General features: G+C 43.6%; 1 protein-coding gene across 1 annotated transcript in view; it reads right to left on the bottom strand.

Annotated features, from left to right (window-relative positions):
• LOC123769493 (trichohyalin) overlaps window positions 1–22,489 on the bottom strand; it is a 518,341-nt gene that overhangs the window by 32,685 nt on the left and 463,167 nt on the right. The window contains 3 exon segments of the mRNA XM_069308773.1: window positions 5,038–5,127; window positions 16,825–16,972; window positions 21,141–21,301. Coding sequence (XP_069164874.1) covers window positions 5,038–5,127; window positions 16,825–16,972; window positions 21,141–21,301 — 399 coding nt within the window.

Here is a 22,489-nt window from a genome sequence, read left to right as displayed (position 1 = left end):
CTGTGGATAAAATAATTGTTTAATTTACATATACAACACAACATAAAGGAAAATTAGGAAAGACAGGCCAGCCCAAATATACATGTAGAGTATATACAGTAGAATCTTCAAAAGCTAAATCACATAATTTTGGACCCGATTTAAGTGAAGTTCTGATTTCCAAAAATTGCACTCTTATGGTTATTTCCAAATGTTTTATAGTTTTCTTACAGTCAATGATACAATGGATTTATCCTCATATTTAGACAAATAATATATTAATGATTTTGTGGGCATATGTCATCAGCTCACAACCAAGGACTGGGTTCAATTCCCAAGGTAGGATAAAGATGGTTGCGCTTGTTTCGTTTTCCCCTGATACCTCTTGTTCACATGGCAATAAATAGATCTCCAGGAGATGGGTAATAGTTGTGGATTGCACACTGGGAAAAGTCAATAGTTGGCCTTGAGGGACCTTGATAACATTTCTGTGCTAACGGTATACAGTGGCACCTTGACTTACGATTGCCCCGACTTACGATATAAATTTGATCGAAAAATGTGACTCGACTTACAATAGTGTCGTCGACTAATGATATTCATAGATACACATTCGGGTCGACCGAGCACATGGTTCCCAGTCGTGCAGGCTGACCTGCCTCAGTTTACCAGACCCGCCCGCTTAGTGACGATCATGCTTATAAGAAATTCCATTTTTGTGGTGATTTTTTGCTTTTTGAACATAAAACTAATTATTATAAATCAGGCCATGGATCCTATGAAAGTCAGTGGTAAGGTTCAGGGAAAACACATATAAGAATGACGACAGAAGAAAATCAAGAGATCATTCGCAAACATGAAAATGGTACTCATGTTGTTGAACTAGCTAGGCAGTACAACAAAACTTCAGGGGTAGGAGGAGGAGGAGGCGGCAATAATGGATGTCCCTTCCTCTTAATTAAGAAAATGTGTGCAGCTTCCATGGTAGTGTTTATTGCTGGTGGTGGTGGTGGTGTCAGTACAAGGAGCATGGTGTGAATTTGCAAGGGAGGACTATGATAATTTTGTAATGCACAAACCCCCAATTTGATGATTCTGATGTTGCACCCACTTTCAGATATACAGGTGAAGATATGGGTGATATCAGGACAGAACCTTTTTATTGAGCTTTTCTTAGATCTTTCCAAGGATACCTGGATTTTCTCGGTCCTACCTTACAAACTGATCTTTTCAAAAAGAGCTGAATCTCATCCAGAATACCTAAATCTTTTCAATCCTACCTTACAAAGCAATCTTTTCAATCCTACCTTACAAAGCAATCTTTTCAATCCTACCTTACAAAGCAATCTTTTCAAGACTACCTTACAAATTGATCTTTTCAAGACTACTGTACCTTACACTTCACAAGCTTGGCTACATACCACCTACAGGTACTAATGCCAAAGGTGTACATGAGTGCATTATTTGCAAGCACACAGAACGAAAAAAACAGCGTTGAATGTAATGAAACGCCATTTTCTGGGCGAGCCCTGGAGGCTCCCTGGAGCTTATCGGGCTAATGTATGTAATGTTAGACTGGGACATTAGCTATGGAGTTCAGACCTACCAGGGACCAGCACCAGAACCTGGCCCCTTCAGAGAGGTTTCAGGGAGCAATGGCCCTGGAATACCCCCTAGTGGTTGGGGTTTTCCTTATCTGCCATCGACCAGGGTTAGGCACCCAGAAAGGTAGGCATAACAAAACAAACCCCACATAGTAAAAAACTGAAACAAAAAACTGAACAGAGAGGTAGAAACTCCCTACAATCCCAAGGAAACAAGCAAACATCACACTTTACTGCCGCACCGATCGTCCGCGCAGCCCTCCCCGCCCCGAGAGGGGGAGGGGGGTGACCCCGGACCTACCTGCGACGGCTGCCTAGCATTAGTTCGTAAGCTAATGTCTACCGGGATAGACACTTCTCTGACCTCAGTTTCCTAGGCGGTGTTTGCCTTGTGTAGCATTCACTGCTGTGTGCTATGTTGTGCGGTGGCCAGGAGTACCTCATCAGTGCCGGGGCTGCATGCGCTTAGGTGCCACAAACCTCACCCTCAAAGAGTTCTGGAAACACCATTTTAACATTTGTAGTGCTTTAAAACTCGTTGACAAAGCCTAGCAAGTACTGACTCAAAGAACCCTGATCTCTGGCTGGAGAAAATTGTTGCCTGAATGTGTGCCAGAACTAGAGAGGTTTGAGCCTGTAAATGAAGTGCCTCTTGTTGAGAAAATTGTTACTCTGCGCCAGAGAATGGGCTTGGAATTGGATGGTGCTGATGTGGAGGAGTTGGTGGCAAAACATAACGTAGAACTGACCACTGAAGAACTCCAAGCCCTTCAAAAGGAGCAGCAAGAAGAGGCAGCTGAGGATATTTCTCCAGTGGAGGAGGATGAGGCAGAAGAGGATGTCCCTTCTGCAACCATTAGGAAGTGGTGTCAGATGTGGGAAGAAATGCAAACTTTTATTGAAACGACTCGCCAGAGAAAGCTGTAGTAGGCCGTTGCATTTTTTTTTTTTTTTTTTGAGATATATACAAGAGTTGCTACATTCTTGTACAGCCACTAGTACGCGTAACGTTTCGGGCAAGTCCTTAATCCTAAGGGTCCCTGGAATACGATCCCCTGCCGCGAAGAATCGTTAAAGCATTAATCTTTTCAATGACAATGTGATGCCTCACTACAGACGAATGTTGCGAAGAAGGGAAAAACAATCTTCAATGGATCGTTTCATTGTGTAAAAATCAAGCAGTAAGCCACAACCAGGACCTAGTGGTATGCAGGCAAAACGTGCCAGAGAGTGCACCCCAGAGAAGTCCTCACTGCCTGATGTTATAATGGAAGGGGACTCCCCCTAGCAAACAGTAACACCTCTTCTCCGTCCCCCTCCTCACCATCTTCCATACGCCAACAGCAGTCATCTTCTTGAGATGATTTCGGGGCTTTTTTTTTTAGTGTCCCCGCGGCCCGGTCCTCGACCAGGCCTCCACCCCCAGGAAGCAGCCCGTGACAGCTGACTAACTCCCAGGTACCTATTTACTGCTAGGTAACAGGGGCATTCAGGGTGAAAGAAACTTTGCCCATTTGTTTCTGCCTCGTGCGGGAATCGAACCCGCGCCACAGAATTACGAGTCCTGCGCGCTATCCACCAGCTACGAGGCCCAGCAAGGGTAAGTAATAACTTGAACATACTTTTGTAGTGTAGATTTTGATGTATTGGGTATAAAATTTAGTTTGAAGTGAGGTTTTTGGGTAGTCAGAAACGGATTAATTCATTTCCCATTATTTCTTATGGGGAAATTAGCCTCGGTTTACAAGTTTTCAGGTTACGAGCTGTCTCCAGGAACGGATTAAACTCTTAAACTGAGGTACCCCTGTATATAAGTCTCTGGTGTGTCCCCACCTGGATTATTGAATCCAGGCATGGAGACTGCATCTTCAGAATGACATAGCTGCTCTGGAGAAGGTGCAATACCGGGCAACAAAAATCATACCAGTGCTTAGTCATCTCTTGTATCAGGAATGGTTGAGGGTTATTGGGCTAACACTGCAGACCAGGCATTGACAGGGTAGATCTCATAGAAACATTCAAAATACTAAACAATTTGGACAATGTTGATCCTAATACAAAAGGTCAGATGTAACACAAACAAGGAGCAATGGGTTCAAGCTCAACAAGCCACAGTGTAGGACAGAAAACTGGAGATGCCTTTTCACCCATAGGGTTGTAAACCTGTGGAACCGCCTTCCCGCCAAAGCCGTGGATCCCAAAAGACTGCTGGGTTTTAAAGTACAGATAGAAAAGATCATCAGGGCAAATGGGGGGACCATTGACAAGCCATCAGCTTCCTGTCCTCATTGAGGCCACTAGTATTAGTGGCCCTCTGGTAAATTTAGCTAAATTACTATACAGTTGAATAGTAGTATATAACAATAATTCATTCTTGTATATACTGTATTACTAAAAAATATGCCTCCTGAAGGCATCTCCGATTGCAACGAATCCCTCACCCAAACATATCAGGGTGGGTCCTATATAGTTTGCCAAATTGAGGTTGCACTGAATTTGCAAAAAGGCAATAAAATCTTCCATTTCTGGAGGTAGCCTCTTGTGGCTTCTTGAAGCTACCATCGCCAATGCAGGTGCCATCAGTCACAGTATTCTTTGGCCTACCAGGGACCCAGAGCCAGAACCTGGTCCTCTCACAGAGGCACAGGGAGTCATGGCATTTATATATTAAGCTATTAATTTATGCTTCTACCGAGGAAGGCATTCATTTATGTTTTTTTGTTCACACTATGGTGTTGTCATATGAAACAGGTGTGTAGTGCAGTTGTTACTAGCTTGCTTCCCTTTTAGTAAAGCTGGCCTCCTCTGTCAAGGCACCATTGTGAGTTAACTGTGGATACTACTGATTTCTTCTCAGAAATCAAATGCTAACTGTAATGAAAAACCCTTTTCTGGTGAGCCACCCAGTAGCTACCTGTAATCACCATGTTCCTTTTCTCCTATATGAGTTGTGGGGGGAGGGGGGAGGGGGGGGGAGATAATTTATAAAGACAGCTCATGAATGAGGTTCATTACAGCTGGAGGCTTTACGTCATGGCAATAATTGTTTGCTTCGGTTTCCTAAAGGTTGCTTATGTCCCGTAAAGCATTCATTCATTTTGTGCCCTTATACTTGCTGGTCAGATTTTTTGCAGTTTTGGGTTGATCTCTGATTCCCAGGCTCCTCTTGCCCTATATAGTCAGAGTCTGGTCCTGGTTTCTTAGTATGCTCAGGCGAGTCTCAGAAGTCTGGTGCGATTTCCTAAGACTTGGTAGCCCCAGGACTATAACTCTGGGAGCTACTGAGTGGCCAACCAGAAAAGGAAGTTTCATTATATTCAACACCTGACTTTTGGAATAACCTATAGAAAAATTATCTGTGCACTGCATTTGTATTTAATGTGTAATGCACTTGAAAAATTCACTGTCAAATAGACAGCACAAAAAAAAAAAAACAAGCAGATATGTAACTGACCTGCTGAGGGGGAGGAGTTCCTGGTGGGGTAGAATCCAGCTTGAAGTCTGTAGCAGCATATTCTTGCCTGAACCTTACCCGTTCCTCACCCTGGATTAGAAGGAAATTTAAATAATTATTGATGTACTCTCAAACTATACTTGAATTATAGGTGTACCCAAATACATGATCTCCCAGTGTGCAAAATAAGACAAATTAAGCGACTGAATGTAATGAAATGCACTTTCCTGCTGGAACTCTAAGTAGTTCCCTCAGCTTGAGTGTTGGCATTGATAAGCCCTATCCCTTAGAATGCAAGTTATCTTAGCTGCAGCACACTACTACATTATGCACAATTCTTGGGACATGTCATAAAATCAGTGTTGAATATAATAAGCCCCAATTTCTGGATGAGGCTCAGTGGCTCCTTGAAGCTACACTGCTAATACAGTGCCAAACTATAAGGTGCCATCAGTTGCGGAGTTTGTTTAGCCCTACCGGGGACCACAATCCACAATCTTGCCCCCTCTAAAGAGACACAGAGAGCAGTGGCACTATGATCAAAATTGTCTGTGAATTTTAATCGTCTCCACCAAGGAAGCACCCACAAAAGTCAGCAAGACAAAACAGACCACTGCTGGTTATAAGTTAGTATCAATGCCTCAAACTCTCCAAAAGAACTTCCCCAGCATTGTAAACAAACAACTGAAAAATTATGAAACTAGCACAAGCTTGTTCGCCGTCACTCTACCGTCCAGTCCAAGAGGTTACCTTGAGGTTACCTTGAGGTGCTTCCGGGGCTTAGCGTCCCCGCGGCCCGGTCGTCGACCAGGCCTCCTGGTTGCTGGACTGATCAACCAGGTTGTTGGACTGCGGCTGCTCGCAGCCTGACGTATGAGTCACAGCCTGGTTGATCAGGTATCCTTTGGAGGTGCTTATCCAGTTCTCTCTTGAACACTGTGAGGGGTCGGCCAGTTATGCCTCTTATGTGTAGCGGAAGCGTGTTGAACAGTCTCGGACCTCTGATGTTGATAGAGTTCTCTCTCAAAGTACCTGTTGCACCTTTGCTTTTCAACGGGGGTATTCTGCACATCCTGCCATGTCTTCTGGTCTCATGTGATGTTATTTCTGTGTTCAGGTTTGGGACCAGCCCCTCTAATATTTTCCACGTGTAAATTATTATGTACCTCTCCCGCCTGCGCTCAAGGGAGTACAGTTTTAGGCTCTTTAGTCGGTCCCAATAGTTTAGATGTTTTACTGAGTGGATTCTAGCAGTAAAGGATCTCTGCACGCTCTCCAGGTCAGCAATTTCTCCAGCTTTGAAAGGTGCTGTCATTGTGCAGCAGTACTCCACTCTAGATAGCACAAGTGTTTTGAAAAGTATCATCATCGGTATAGCATCTCTAGTGTGAAAAGTTCTTGTTATCCAAACTGTCATTTTTCTTGCAGTTGTGACGGCTACTTTATTGTGTTCTTTAAAGGTAAGGTCTTCCGACATGAGTACACCCAGATCCTTTACATTGCCTTTTTGTTCTATGTTATGATTTGCCTGAGTTTCGTACGTGGTTTCCGTTTTTATATTTTCATTTTTTCCATAGCGCATGAGCTGGAACTTATCTTCGTTAAACACCATATTATTTTCTGTAGCCCATAGAAAGACCTGATCTACATCTGACTGGAGGTTTGCCGTGTCCTCTATGTTGCCTACTCTCATGAAGATCCTAGTGTCATCTGCAAAGGATGATACAGTGCTATAGGTTGTGTTCTGGTCTATGTCCGATATGAGGATGAGAAAAAGTACTGGAGCAAGCACAGTACCCTGGGGGACTGAGCTCTTCACGGTTGATGGGCTGGATTTTATTTTGTTGACTATTACACATTGGGTTCTGTTGGTCAGGAAATTGTAGATCCATCTGCCTATTTTTCCGGTAATTCCTTTTGAACGCATTTTATGTGCAATAACACCATGATCACATTTATCAAAAGCTTTTGCGAAATCTGTGTAAATTACATCCGCGTTTTGTTTGTCTTTCATAGCATCTAATGCCATATCATAGTGGTCCAGCAACTGCGACAGGCAAGAGCGCCCTGTTCTGAAACCATGTTGTCCGGGGTTATGGAGTTGCTGTGATTCCATGTATTTTGTGATTTTACTTCTTAGCACTCTCTCAAAAATTTTTATGATGTGCGATGTTAGTGCTATCGGTCTGTAATTTTTTGCCTCTGCCTTATTTCCTCCTTTATGAAGTGGTGCTATCTCTGCTGTTTTTAGTATATCAGGAATAACGCCAGTATCTAGGCTTTGTCTCTACAGAATGTGGAGGGCCTGCGATAGTGTTTTTTTACAGTTCTTTATGAATATGGAGTTCCAAGAATCCGGGCCTGGTGCAGAGTGCATAGGCATACTGTTTATGGCTTCTTCAAAATCCAGTGGGGATAGGGTGACGTCTGATATATGATTTGATGTTGGTATCGTATCCATGAAAAATTCATTTGGGTTATCAATCTTTAGTGTGTTTAATGGCTCGCTGAAAACAGAGTCGTACTGTGTCCTCAGTAGCTCGCTCATTTCTTTGTTGTCATCGGTGAAAGTTCCATCTCCCTTTCGCAGGGGCCCGATACTAGATGTGGTTTTTGATCTTGATTTTGCATAGGATAAAAAATATTTCGGATTTCTTTCTATTTCACTGATGGCCTTTTGCTCTCTTTGCCTCTCCTGAGGTTTTGTATGATTCTTGTAGCTTCCGTTCAATTGTTTCTATTTCCCTACCTAACCTTCTTCGCCGTTCTTGAGATAGGGTGCGACTCTCAAGTTGTTCCGCGATTCGTTTTCTTCGCCTATATAGGGAACGACGTTCCCGTTCCAATCTGCATCTCTTCCTCTTTTTTCTTAGAGGTATGCGGTTTGAACATATTTCTAGTGCTACTGAGCTTATTATTTCCAGGCACTGGTTCAGGTTTGCATTTTCTAGCTGTTCTTCCCAGTTTATTTCTGTGAAGTCCTTGTTTATTTGCTCCCAGTTTATCTGCTTATTATTGAAGTTGAATTTGCTGAAATCTCCTCCACCGGGAATCTGGACTGGTTTTGAAGGTCTACTCCCCATGGTTGTCATAACTTCAATTAAGTTGTGATCTGAGTAACAGGTATTTGTAATCATTATGTTCCTGATCAATTCATCATTATTAGTGAAAATGAGGTCCAGCGAGTTCTCCTTCCTAGTTGGTTCTACTATTTGCTGGTTTAAGGCAAACCTGTCGCACATCCGTAGCAGGTCATTTGCATGTGCCTGTTCATTTAGGCTACTTCCTGGTATTCTTTCTGATATTACTGTATTAGCCAGGTGCTTCCATTTCAGGTGCCGTAGGTTGAAGTCCCCAAACAGGATGATGTTCGGAGCTGGATTTGTGAGTTTTTCCAAGCAGTGTTCTATTTTCATTAGTTGATCTTTAAACTGCTGAGGGTTTGCCTCCTGGTGACTTATATACAAGCACAATAACTACATTTAAAAAATCTATTTTGATTATCAGCACTTCTACCATATCATTTGAGGTGTTTAGCAGCTCAGTACAGATGAGTGTGTCTTTGATGTAGAGGCTGACCCCACCCTGAAGCTGGTGTTTCCTAATCACATCTGAAAAGATTGTACTCTGAGATCCAGAGAGGTTAGGCACCATTTCTTTTCCCCGTCCCATCCCAAATCCTTATCCTGACCCTTCTAAGTGCTATATAGTAATAGCACTTGTAATAGCTTGGCACTTTCTCCTGATAATGCCCTAGTACCTACTTGCCCCCCTTCCCCTCATATGGGGGGAAGGAGGAGGGAGGCAGACCGAATCAGCCACCTACTCCACCCCTCAGTTCTATGATGACAGTAAAAACTACCCTGATTTCCTTGGGAATGAAGGGTTTCAGGGAGTCAACAGGGCTCACCCAAAAATTGGTGTACCCAAGGACAAGGAAAACAAGGGGACTAACCAGGGAGGAAGGAGCACCATAGGTATCACAACTGAAGAAGAAATCATGGACTGTGACACACACATACGATATGTATGTCACATATCGTCTTTATCTCATATGTCTTTAATCTGATATCTTTAATCTTTATCTGATATTGTCTTTAATCTGAGGGGGTCTTCCCTGCTGCCACAAAAGTGGCAGTAGGGAAGACTCCCCTCTATCATAGACCTGTATCATTGACAAGTGTAATAGTCAAAATATTGAACAAAATAATAAAAACTAAATGGGTAGAACACCTGGAGAGAAATAATATAATATCAGACAGAGAGTATGATTTTCGATCTGGAAGATCCTGTGTATCGAATTGACTCAGCTTCTATGATAAAGCCACAGAGATGTTACAAGAAAGAGATGGTTGGGCTTGACTGCATCTATCTGGACCTAAAAAAGGCTTTCGACAGAGTTCCTCATAAGAAGTTGTTCTGGGAACTGGAAAATATTGGAGGGGTGACGGGTAAGCTTCTAACATGGATGAAAAATTTTCTGACTGATAGAAAAATGAGGGCCGTAATCAGAGGCAATGTATTGGAGTGGAGAAATGTCACAAGTGGAGTACCACAGGGTTCAGTTCTTGCACCGGTGATGTTCATTGTCTACATAAATGATCTACCAGTTGGAATACAGAATTATATGAACATGTTTGCTGATGATGCTAAGATAATAGGAAGGTTAAGAAACTTAGATGCTTGTCATGCCCTTCAAGAAGACCTGGACAAAGTAAGTATATGGAGCATCACTTGGCAAATGGAATTTAATGTGAATAAATGCCTGTTATAGAATGTTGAATAGGTGAACATAGACCCCACACAACCTATAAGTCTCCGTGGTGTAGTGGTAAGACACTCACCTGGCGTTCCGCTAGCACTTTGTCATGGGTTCGTATCCTGGCCGGAGAGGATTTACTGGGCGCAAATCCTTAACTGTAGCCTCTGTTCAACTCAACAGTAAAATGGGTACATGGTTGTAACAACGATTCTTCGCGGCGGGGATCATATTCTAGGGACCTGCCCGAAACGCTACGCGTACTAATGGCTGTACAAGAATGTAACAACTCTTGTATATATGTAAAAAAAAAAATAAATAAATAAATAAATTATGTGAGAAATCCTTAAAGAATTCTGATAAAGAAAGAGATCTAGGGGTGGTTCTGGATAGAAAACTATCTCCTGAGGACCACATAAAGAACGTTGTGTGAGGAGCCTATGCCATGCTTTCTAATTTCAGAATTGATTTTAAATACATGGATGGCAAAAAACTAAAGAAATTGTTCATGACTTTTGTTAGGCCAAAACTCGAATATGCAGTAGATGTGTGGTGCCCATATCTTAACTACTTAACTGCGCCAACCGAGTATTCTCGGTCGGCGGGAAACTGCGCCAACCGAGAAAACTCTCTTTGATTTTTCGGTAACAATTCTAAATGTGTACGAGGTTGGTTGTGTACGAAATGGACTCTTAGAACGTCCAATGAGAGGTAGCCATCTTGGAAAAAAATCCCAGAATGCTCTAGGGCTGCTGGCTGGGTTAGTACTGAATGAGCAACCATGGGTGGCACACGCACCTCTGGCTCCCAAACACCTGTCCGACGCGGTGTTGAAAGATAACGCTCTGTCGGTGAAATTCAAACCTTATTGTTTGAAGAACACAAGGGTCATAATATTGGTGAAGCTACGAGCAATAAGGACCTAACACAAAGGTCAGATGCAAGTGATACAGCACCTATGAGGGCGACACAGCAAGCATATCCAGTTGTATCTCTGAGCATCACCCTTGCAATCCTATGCTATCTACAATTTATTTAGATGATACATAGATGAATCGTTTTCTGCATTCAGTGATGATGCATCTGATACAAATATCATAGATGAACAGTGTTAGCGGCTTCCATGGTGGTGTTTTCCATAGATATTTTCAAGAATACCTGAATCTCTTCCTAACTGATGGACACTCTTTAAGGCTAGCTGAATCTCTTTCTGACTGACGGACAACCTTGAGGTAAGCTGAATCTCTTCCTGTGTGGGACCATACAAAGCGATCTTTTCAAGACTACCTTACAAATTGATCTTTTCCTATGAATCTTTTCAATACTACCTTATGCTTTACAAGCTTGGCTGCATACAACATACAAATACTAAAGCCAAGGGTGTACGTGAGTGAGTTATTTGCAAGCACACAGAATGAAGAAACAGGAAGCGAAAATTTATCTGTACCTGGTGCACTGAGAGCAAAGTTGCGCTGTGTACCATGGGCTACTTTCGTTGATTATTACTCACTTCCGAAGTACTGAGTGCTTCTGTACTCAGTACTCAGTACAGAAGTACTTCTGTCTGGGTTTCCATGTTTTGTGGGAAATTTGAAGTTTTTTCGAATATGAACAGCATTTGACCATTCCTCAGAAGGCGACCCACAACAGTCGACTAACAACCAAGTTCCTAGTTACTGCTAGGTGAACAGAGGCAACGGGTGCAAGGAGACGCGCCTAGCTGTCTCGCATGTAATACAGTGTGTTACTGTGTAAATAGTGTGTGAAACTGTACATATTGTAATTTTAGTGAATTTTTAACAGGTAATATTGCGACAATAAACATTTATTGTGGACACTATTACTGACATGTACAGAGCACCACTTGGTTCCTGAACTTTAGTTATCCGAAACTTCCAGTTTCCCGATTGGGGTTGGGGAGTCACGTTACACGAACTAAGTTCGGGTAGGAAGTAGTCCGCCAAGCTTCACGCCGGCCTGGGTTGGGGTTATTCTACACGAACCAAGTTCGGGTAAGGAAGCGGTCAGCCAAGCGTCATGCCGGCCCGTGGTGGTGGGTGGGTGGGTGGGTGGGAGATGGTTTAGTTTGCTCACTGACCGTGTCGGGCGCCGCCTGCTACCCTGTGACGTCACAGACTCACGGCCTATTGTTCCCATTGTTTGAATTTGTCACTGAGACTGGAGTAGTTCATTCCGTGACTTTGTTTTACATATCAGCACAATCAAGGAACATCCGTGCACAATGTCGACTCCAAATGCACGCACTGTGTCAGTGAAAGCGGGTCACGTAAAAGAAAGAGGTCAGTGATGACATTTGAGAAGAAAGTTGAAATAATTAAGAAGGTGGAGAGTGGTGTCCCGAGAAGTGTCGTGTGCGCTGAATATGGCATTAGTAAAAGTACTGTTTTTTATCTTCTTAAGGCTAAACCTATTTTTATTATTTTTTATTTATTTTTATTTTTATTTTTTTACTATTTCTCTAGAAGTGAAAGTGATAAAGCAATACGAAATAGAAAGATTTAGATTCTTAAGGCTAAACCTATCATTTTTTACTATTTCTCTAGAAGTGAAAGTGATAAAGCAATACGAAATAGAAAGATAGTAAGTAAAGCAAAGGTGGAGAGTGTTGATAACGCAGTGTGGGAGTGGTACAAACAGAGACGTGAGGTGACGAAGAAGCCAGTGGCAGGCTGGCTGCTCGTGGAAAAGGCGCGTGAATTTCACCAAGCAATGAAAATTACTCAAAAGTGTGTATACAGTGATGGATGGCTCAGAAGTTTTAAAACCCGTCATGGCATTAGGTTCATTAAAGTACATGGTGAAAGACAATCTGCTGATATTGTTGGTGCTGATGAGTATGTAAGTAAATTTGCGGAGATGATGCAGGAACAAAATTTATCTCCAGAGCAAATTTATAATACTGATGAGACAGGTTTGTACTGGTGTATGCTTCCCACAGAAACGATGGCTCATAGTGGTGAGGACGATCCTTCAGGTGGTTATAAACAGAACAAACAGAGAATTTCTTTGTTGTGCTGTGCAAATGCAGCTGGCACGCACAAATTAAAATTACTTGTGATTGGAATTAGTAAAAACCCCAGGGCTTTAAAGTCAGCCAGGTACCTCCCTGTGATTTATAAGGACCAGCCAAGTGCGTGGATGTCTCGAGTAATATTTGTCGAGTGGTTTTAATAAGAACTTTGTACCCGAGGTGAAGGAGCACCTGAAAAGTGTTGGTCTCCTGCAAAACAGCAAAGTTGTGCTGCTGCTAGATAACAGTTCAACGCATCCACGAGGTGATGAGCTAGTTAATGGCAATATTATTGGAACGTTCTTGCCACCGAATACAACTTCAGTGATCCAACCCATGGATCAAGGAATAATTAAGAACCTTAAACACCACTACAAGAGGAAGTTTGCCAGACGTCTTAATAATCAGCTTGGAACACTTAAGGACTTTTATAAAGTCTTCACAATAAAGTCAGCTATCTGGACTATTGCTAGTGCGTGGGATGAGGTAAAGCAGACAACACTAAGAAATGGTTGGAAAAACTTTGGCCCACGTCAAGTCTGTTTCCCGAGGAAGATGACGAGGCAGATTTTGAAGGATTTGCGGTGAAGAAAGTTAGCGAGAAGAAAAAATTAAGAGAGGAACTCCTAGCCTATGTCAAGGGGATTAAGTCCCCTGAGCTTAGAGCAGAACTGGTGACTGAAACAATAGAAGATGACATAGATAGATGGATAGATTTTAATGAAGAAGCCCCAAACAATCAAAACATGACTGATGATGAAATTATAGAATTAGTATGTACAGCAAAAAAGCCAGAAGACTGTAATGAAGAAGATGGAGAGGAAGAGGAAGAGGATGAAGAAACGTTAAAGGAAAATTGTAATATGGAAAAAATTCAGAAAAATTTTGAAGAAATTCTGGCATTTATGGACACGAGTAACAGCGAGTTTGAAATTAAGGACATGATGACTAAGTACAATTTGTATATGAAGTTTTTAAAAACAAGAGCCAAGGGAATGAAACAAATGTCAATTACAGAGTCTTTTGCAATGGCTTCAAAGAAAGCTCGCATTGCATCACCTGCACCTGACTCATCGCATGTTGACCCAGTCAACCCAACAACTTCAGCCAACCCAAAAACTTCAGTCAACCCAACACCACCTCTTCCATGTAAATAACTATGCTTCATCAACATCAATCATCAACATAAGCGGATCAGGACTTCAATTATTGGTGAGTACAAACAAAATACGGTTGCATTTATGCTATGAACCTGTCGATTTTTTCCCCTAGATTGTTTCACACATTTTTTTATATTTTTCCTCCATTTCTCGTATAAGAACTTACATGTTAACCGACGGGTCTCGTCCCCAAGGGGTTCGGAAACCAAGTGGTGCTTTGTATCACAGTTCCAGGGAACATTATGAACGGTCTACTGTATACATATTGTAAAGGACACAAATATGCATCATATACTATTAAAAAAACTAATAAAACCACATTGGAAATACATAAAACAAATAATTGAAAATATATTTGTGGCAACACCCGGTGCTTGAATTGCCCGCGCGACCGTGTCTGGGCGATTCACGCACGGGCGACCAGGCCCTGATGACGTCACAGCGCACCTTGTCCATGTCCCCAAAGCCAAAGTAAGTGGAATTTGGTATTTATTTTTACATAGATATGTTTAGGGAAGGGAATTTATCATTTTATGAAGAAAAAAGAATTTTTTGGGAACACTTTATTTCATGCGCACCGGGGGAATTTCACAATAAACTCGGTGCAGCATGGTGGTTAAGAAGCACAACAACAAACTGGAAAAGGTGCAAAGACATGCTACTAAGTGGCTCCCAGAACTGAAGGGCAAGAGCTACGAGGAGAGGTTAGAGGCATTAAAATGCCAAAACTAGAAGACAGAAGAAAAAGAAGTTATATGATCACTACATACAAAATAGTAACAGGAATTGATAAAATCGATAGGGAAGATTTCCTGAGACCTGGAACTTCAAGAACAAGAGGTCATATTATTTAAACTAACTAAACAAAGATGCCGAAGAAATATAAGAAAATTCACTTTCACAAACAGAGTGGTAGACGGTTGGAACAAGTTAAGTGAGAAGGTAGCAGAGGCCAAAACCGTCAGTAGCTTCAAAGCGTTATATGACAAAGAGTGCTGGGTAGACGGGACACCACGAGCGTAGCTCTCATCCTGTAACTACACTTAGGTAATTACACACGACCAAAGGCCAAAGAAGACTGACAAGGAGGAGGAACATCTACAAGATATCAGGCTGGCAGGACCCTGTTCAACTGCTAAAACCCCTGCACCCAAATAACAGCCTAAGACATATCGACAACACAGCTGACAGAGCATCAAACTTATGAATGGCATGAGTGTAAAGGTAGACTGCAGGCTGGCAAGACTGAAGAACACTGCTGATGACCTGACAAACACAAGCCCTAGAACAGGGGACCAGGGAACCGGATCAACCCACAATGAGTGCATGAAAGCAGAAGCAGTGGCAAGAAGGTAATGGTGCAGATCCTCCATCAGACAAAGCACATGAAGCACCCCTGGCCAAACTAACCAAGCACCAACAATCAAAGTACCTCTCAAGAAGCCAACCGGCACATTGTTTGCCAGAAAACAAGGAGCCAGCAGTATACAAACAAAACGACCCCCCAAGGACCGAAGGAACAAGAATTCCAGTGTTGAAGGAGAGCATGAAGCTTACCCACATGACATACAGAGGCAAGAGAGAGCAAAAACAAAGCCACACAAAACAATCATAGAGGTAAGAGAGAGGAAACCAAAGAGAGTTGGAAACCAAAGTCACACAAAACAAACAGACTGAATGGGACCCCATATCATGAGCAGAAGAAAAGAAGAAAAGTCCAAAGACAGTCCAAAGACCAAGCAAGCTCAGGCGGTACATGAGCAGGCTGGAGGTGAAACAGTGCCCAAAAAACTTACGAAACGGGGCTGAGGAAGTATCAACCTTCGAATGCAAGCTGAAGCAACTCCGTGATGTTTCGGCTGTCTTTGGACGTTATTTGGGTGTGGGAGTTTTGGAGGTAGAACAGGGTTCTGGCCGTCCATGTATCTTGTGCACTTTCCAGTTCCTCTGTAGGCTTGTGTGGCTTTGGAGCGGCTGTCACAGCTGTCGGTCTCTACCTCTGAGACCTTTGGTGCCATCACCTTCCTAATGGTCCCTGTTTGCCTTTTCTATGGGTAGCAAGCTTCAGGAGGCCAATGGGGCTCCCCACAGAAAACCAGCATTCAATGTAATTAAATGCAAGTTTCTGGATGAGCCCCAGAGGCTCCCTGACACCCTCCTGCCATTCAGTCAGCAGCTTTCATCATTCCTGAACTGATTTCATAGTTGCCGGGTCACCAAGGCTGGCTCTCAAGGCCGGGAAGGGGATGGGGGGTTGGCATTAATGAGTGGGTGGCTAGCTGGATGACAAGTTGTTTGTTTGTTTTCCTTGTGGGGGGAGTTCTTTTGCTATTTTGAGACTGTAGTGCTCAATTTTCAACCAAACAGTGGTCTGTTTTGATTCGCCTACCTTCCTGGGTGTCTTCCCCGGTAGATGGCAAGATATGACATACTTTAAATGTAAAGTGCTTATAGACCATTGCTCTCTGTGCCTCTCTAAAAGGGCCAGGTTCTGGCTCTGGTTCCTGGTAGGCAACAAGAACTCTGTGACTGATGATCACAACTAATATAGCACTATACCAGTAGGATAGCTTCAGGAAACCTCCAGGGCTCAGCCAGAAACTGGAGTTTCATTAAATTCAACGCTGGTTTTTTTGAAGCAAACAACAGGTAGTACTTAACAGAACATAATCAGACTGGCAAGAAATAAAAAGTGGCATATCACATTGGTCAGTTTTGAGACTAGTCTAAATTCTTGCTTTATATAAATGACAAAAATTACATCTGTCTAAATCATGTGAATTTATTTTCAAAATCTTTGGTGAGGAACTTTATCAAATGCTTTCTGAAAATCTTACTAAGAGCTTAATGGAATCAAGAAGTTTCGAGCGTTCCTTCTTCAGTGTGTCTAGCTCTTGTGCAGCCCTGGATGACCTCACTCCCCCAACTTCTAGAAGGGCAAGATGGGCATCTTTTTCACTTAATGCCGAAGTTAGTGCCTCGTGTCTAGTGAGAAAAGTGAAAATATTATTAATAAAAAAACCATCGAATGTAATGAAATGCCATTTACTGGGTGAACCCCAGAGCCTCCCTGAAGCTATCATGATTAAGTTCCATACTACATAGTGTCATCAGTTGTGGAGTTATTTCTTGGGGGAGCTCCGTCGGCTCTCCGGAGCTATCCAGGCTGATATGGATATATTAGCTTTCTGGCATCAGTCAATGTGCATGGAGTTCTTGCCAACCAGGGACCACGAGCCAGAAGCCTGACCCTTCCCCCCCCCCCCTCAGAGAGGCATGAGGTGCAAGGCCTATAGTAACCCCCATGTTGGAAGCATTCTATGTCTGCCATCGACCGGTTCTGACACCCAGAAAGGTAGGCGCCCCAAAACAAACCCCTATTCTGGTGAAAATATTGCTACCGAATGCCGAACGAATGGACAGAACTCCCAAAACGAAAATTAGCAAACGAGCATGACATCACGTTGCTACGCTGCTGTCTGTGCAACCCTTCTTCCCCTCCACCGGAGGGGGAAGGGGATGCCCCAGACTCTTGCGCCGGCAATCCACCCTTCAGTTCTTGGCTGATGTAATACTGGCGAGGCCATGTGCCTCTGGCTCCAGATTTTGTCTCAGTTCTGAGGTTTTGGGCGCAGTCCTGTCTCTACGGTCAGTGAGTGAGCCTAGTTGATACCTGGTTGAGCCAGGTGTAATACTCTTCAGTACTTGGACTGCATGTGCCTTGGGTTTCCTTCCCTAGGTGCCCTGTAAGTACTGCCCTTGGGTCTTTGGGCCACCTTTCACATGTCACCTTGGGGTCTACCTCCGATGTGTTTTTTTCTGCTTGGTGATTGACCGCCCTTGGAGTCAGCTGGGGTTTTTGTTTACCCCTGTTTGCATCTGGGTAGGGGGTAGTTTTTGTCACTGGTTGGGGTGCAGGGTACAGTGCAGCTAGTTGTCATCTCTCATAGTGGCTGGCTCTGTACTGCTTGGGCACATTGTCCTCTTGTTGGGTTTTATTTTCTTTTTGTCTTCTCTGCCTGGTGGAGGGTCTGCCCCCCTGTTTGTTTGAGGTTCCCTGGGCGGGAAAGAGGTTGACTTGGGGGCCTTAGGCCCCGTTGGACCCTGCCGGTTTTTGTACCCTCAGAGTGGGGCTTGGTGTTACAAGGAGAGGGGTTCTCTTTTGCTCCATCCTCGTACGAATTGGGTTTGGTGTCTACTCCTCCCCGGGTTCAGTTCCATGATCCAATGGGTTCTTCAGTCCCATTCTTCTGGAGGTTTTTAGCTTCCCGCATCCCATATCATGTGGTGTGGGAACTCCTTGCCGCTTACCTCCTGTGCGACCTGGATTATGCTTTCGTAATGGTTCCACATTCCTTCGTGTATGGATCTTCGTGTCCTTACTGGATTCATTATGAAGTTCCGGAGTCGTCCTGGTTAGTAGACTGCCCTCTCTTCTCGTTGGAGGCTTGGCATACGTTCTGTCGCTCCTGCATACTTGACTGGAGGGAGGCTCAGACAGCATTGCAGGTTTCCTGGGAGGCGAATTTGAGCATCTCATTGTGTGCTTGTTCACCCCTGCCCTTCTGCGGGATGATGGTGTGATGCAGCTTCATGTGCACGGTTCCTTCTCTTTAGGCTGCATTGGTCATGGAGGATTTGCGCACACATGACCTGTTGGCTTCGGCCATGCCGTTACTTTGCCCTCCTTGAGCTGTCCTCAGACTGGATGTCTCGGTGGATGTGGAGGCGCTTGGGGCCCGCCTCTGGGTCTGGTGTGTTGCCTTCGGTGGCATGTGCATCGTCTGCATTGTTGGAACTGTTCGCACCACTCCTGTGGGATGCGGTTTCGCAGTTTTTGCTTCTCGACTCGCGTGCCAACAGGAAGGTGCTCGGTTCATCCTTGGAATCCTGCTTGAACCCAGGCTCTTCAGTTGTCTTCATCCTTTTGTCCGTTGCTGTTTGCCGAGTCCACAGTTGTGCAGTATCTGCAGGCAGCTTCGGCTAGTTGCCATCCTACGTCGGCAGACACAGACTGCTTCCAATTACAAGTTGGTGTCTATAACCCATTGCTCCTCGTGTCTATCTTGAGGGGGCCAGGTTCTGTCTATGGTCCCCGGTAGGCCTAGAACCCCATCGACTGACTGTTACCACAGTCAAATATATGCACATCAGCCCAGTATAGCTCAGGGGAGCCGAGGGGGCTCTCCTCAGAAAATGGATTTTTAACAAATATTTTAATTTGGGACGCAACATGCTTCCCCGCCCAAGATCCGTAGATTTTTTGTGTGTTTATGTGATGCAATATGTGTCCCTGCCAGGTAAAGTGTAAATTAAAATATTGAAATACGTAAAATTCTCAAGTTAGAAGTTGTTGATCCAGATATTTTCTTCAGAAGGTCAGATGTAAGACAATCAAGAAGCAATGGCTTCAAGCTCAACAAGCCACAATGCAGAACTGAGAACAGGAGATGATTTTTCATCCACAGGGCTATTAACCCATAGAACCCATACCTGCCAAAGATGTAACTGCCAAAACTGTGCTGAATTTCAAAATATACCAGGAAAAGATCATCAAGGCAAATGAGGGGACCCTCAACAAGCCACCGGCTTCCTGTTCTTGTCAAGGACACTAGAGTTATTGGCCCTAAGGAAAATCAGGTAAATAAAGTCCCCCCAGCATCCATCCAGTCCCCCCACCATCCATTCAGTTCCCTCACCATCCCTCCAGTCCATCCATCTATCTAGTCCATCCATCCATCCAGTCCCCCTCCACCATCCAACTATCAATCCACCCCATCTATCCATCCAACCAGTTCCCCCTCCATCCATCCATCATTTTCCCCACCATCCATCCATCAATCCAGTCCCTGCACCATCCATCCAGTCCCCTCACCATCCATCCAGTCCCCTCCATCCATCCATCTAATCCCCCCCACCAGCCTGGTAGGGGCATGACAGCTGAGTGGACAGCGCTTCGGATTCGTAGTCCTGAGGTTCCGAGTACAATCTCCAGTAGAGGCGGAAACAAATGGGCACAGTTTCTTTCACCCTGAGGCACCTGTTCACCTAGCAGTAAATAGGTACCTGGGAGTTAGACAGCTGCTACGAGCTGCTTCCTGGAGATGTGTAACAAAAAGGAGGCCTGGTCGAAGACCGGGCCACAGAGACGCTAAAGCCACGAAATCATCTCAAGATAACCAAGAGGCCGTGCAACTTCACCATTGTAATCACTGCTATCAACTTATATCATGGTTGTTATGTTGAATGCAAATTTTACTACAATATGCCTATTAATAATCCTCAAATTATGCTACACTGTACCTGTTGATAATCCTCAAATTATGCTACACTGTACCTGTTGATAATCCTCAAATTATGCTACACTGTACCTGTTGATAATCCTCAAATTATGCTACACTGTACCTGTTGATAATCCTCAAATTATGCTACACTGTACCTGTTGATAATCCTCAAATTATGCTACACTGTACCTGTTGATAATCCTCAAATTTTACTACAATAAAATTATTAATTTTCTTCAAATTTTCTTACAATGTACCCATTAATATTCATCAAATTTTGCTACAAATTACCTACATAAAATTATCTTTTAGATTAAGGACCTGCCCAAAATGCTATACGTGTTAGTGGCATTGCAAGAATGTAAAAACATCAATGCAAAAAAACAATGGCCATTGACAAGACAACTTCCGAAAGATATTCAACACTTATCTGCAAAACCAGAACAGGATAGGTGGAGGAAGAATGAAAAGTACATGCAAACAGGGTCACAACAGGCATGTTGGGCTGGCTGTTGTGACCCTGTTTGGTCACATTGACTCCACACTGACTTTGCCTGATTGACTCCAGTCAGACTGGAAGCTCTTAGGACTGCCAGTGGGGGGATTGTAACTATTAAGGAATGATGTAATACTGTGATCCTAGTTGTCAGAGTTGTTCACATTTTCTTTGCTGTTGTATTAATTTTATTTTGCTCTTCCATTATGGTAATTTATTTTTTGGTTAGGGTGATTTAGCATCCCCTGCTACTCTGCTAGATCACCAGAAGGCTTTTTATGATTTGCAAGGGTCTGGAGTGAAATTCAGCTCTAGATTTAAAGTTCTAAAAATTAGACAATTTTAAAACTTAGTCATTGTTATAGAATCTTACTTCATATCAAACAATTCTTGAAGATGATGTCGCTGTTCGCCAACCATGGCATTATACCGGGCTTCCACCTGAGACAGTCGCTGCCTTACAGGACGACAGGAAGTACACCGAAGATTTTGAGCATTTTGAGCACTTGCTAATCTATTCTCAAGTTTATTAAGCTGAAAAAAATCAAAATTTAAAATGAAGAATATTGGAAATAAAATGTCACATTTTTGTCCATCAAAAAAATTATATATACTGTATAATAAATGGCTGGTTCAAATAAAAACAATAAACGCTAAATAAAAATAGTGTAGTGTGTAGTAAAATACCTCTATCTCAACTATCCTCAATAGCTTCCCTTGGCTAATGATACTGATGCAGCAAAGTTACATTCACATATCAGGCTCCCATGACTATCTCTACTCACTGGTGATCAGGGCCAAACCAGTGATTCTTTCTGTCTTGGTTTCTGAAAGGGGTGAAACCCATGTGAGGATCAAAGATCAACTCACTACTGAGGCAAAGCAGCCATGACAATGGAAGTCACAAAACAAAATAACCCTCCTGAAAAAAACCCAGCATTGACTGTAATGAAACGCCATTTTCTGGGTGACCTCAGAGGCTCTCTGGAGCTCATCGGGCTAATTTATGTTATATTAGACCGGGACATTAGCTAAGGAGTTCAGACCTACCAGGGACCAGCGCCAGAACCTGGCCCCTTCAGAGAAGTTTCAGGGAGCAATGGCCCTGGAAAACCTCCCTTATGGTTGGGGGTTTCCTTATCTGCCATTGACCAGGGTTAGGCACCCAGAAAGATAGGCATAACAAAACAAACCCCACATGGTAAAAAACTAAAATAGAAAACCGAACAGAGAGGTAGAAACTCCCTACAATCCCAAGGAAACAAGCAAACATCACACTTTACTGCCGCGTCGATTGTACGCGCAGCCCTCCTCGCCCTGAGAGGGAGAGGGAGGAGCCCCAGACCTCACCACGTCGGCTGCCTAGCATCAGTTCGGAAGCTAAGCTTCAACCAACTGTGAAAAAAACGCCGACCGGTGGGGAGGGAGGGTTGCCAGAGAGCCTCCGGGGCTCACCCAGAAAATGGTGTTTCATTACATTCAACGCTGGTTTTCTGTGGGGAGCCCCTATGGCTCCCTGGAGCTTTATACCCAAAGAGAAGGAAAAGAAAAGGCTGACCTGGGACGAGGCCTCCACAAACCCCGCAACGCGAAGCCGAGACAACAGGCTGCAACCTGTGACCTAAGGCAACAAGAACGCACAGGAGCAGACACGCGCATAAAGAATGGGAAGCCAGGAACCTGTGCGACCCTCAAATCCTCGTGCCCGAAATGAGCCCTAGA

This window comes from Procambarus clarkii, chromosome 63, assembly GCF_040958095.1.
Source record: "Procambarus clarkii isolate CNS0578487 chromosome 63, FALCON_Pclarkii_2.0, whole genome shotgun sequence".
NCBI classification, from domain to species: domain Eukaryota; kingdom Metazoa; phylum Arthropoda; class Malacostraca; order Decapoda; family Cambaridae; genus Procambarus; species Procambarus clarkii.
Note: the sequence above shows the minus strand (reverse complement) of the source record. Positions and strands in the feature narration are given on the sequence as shown.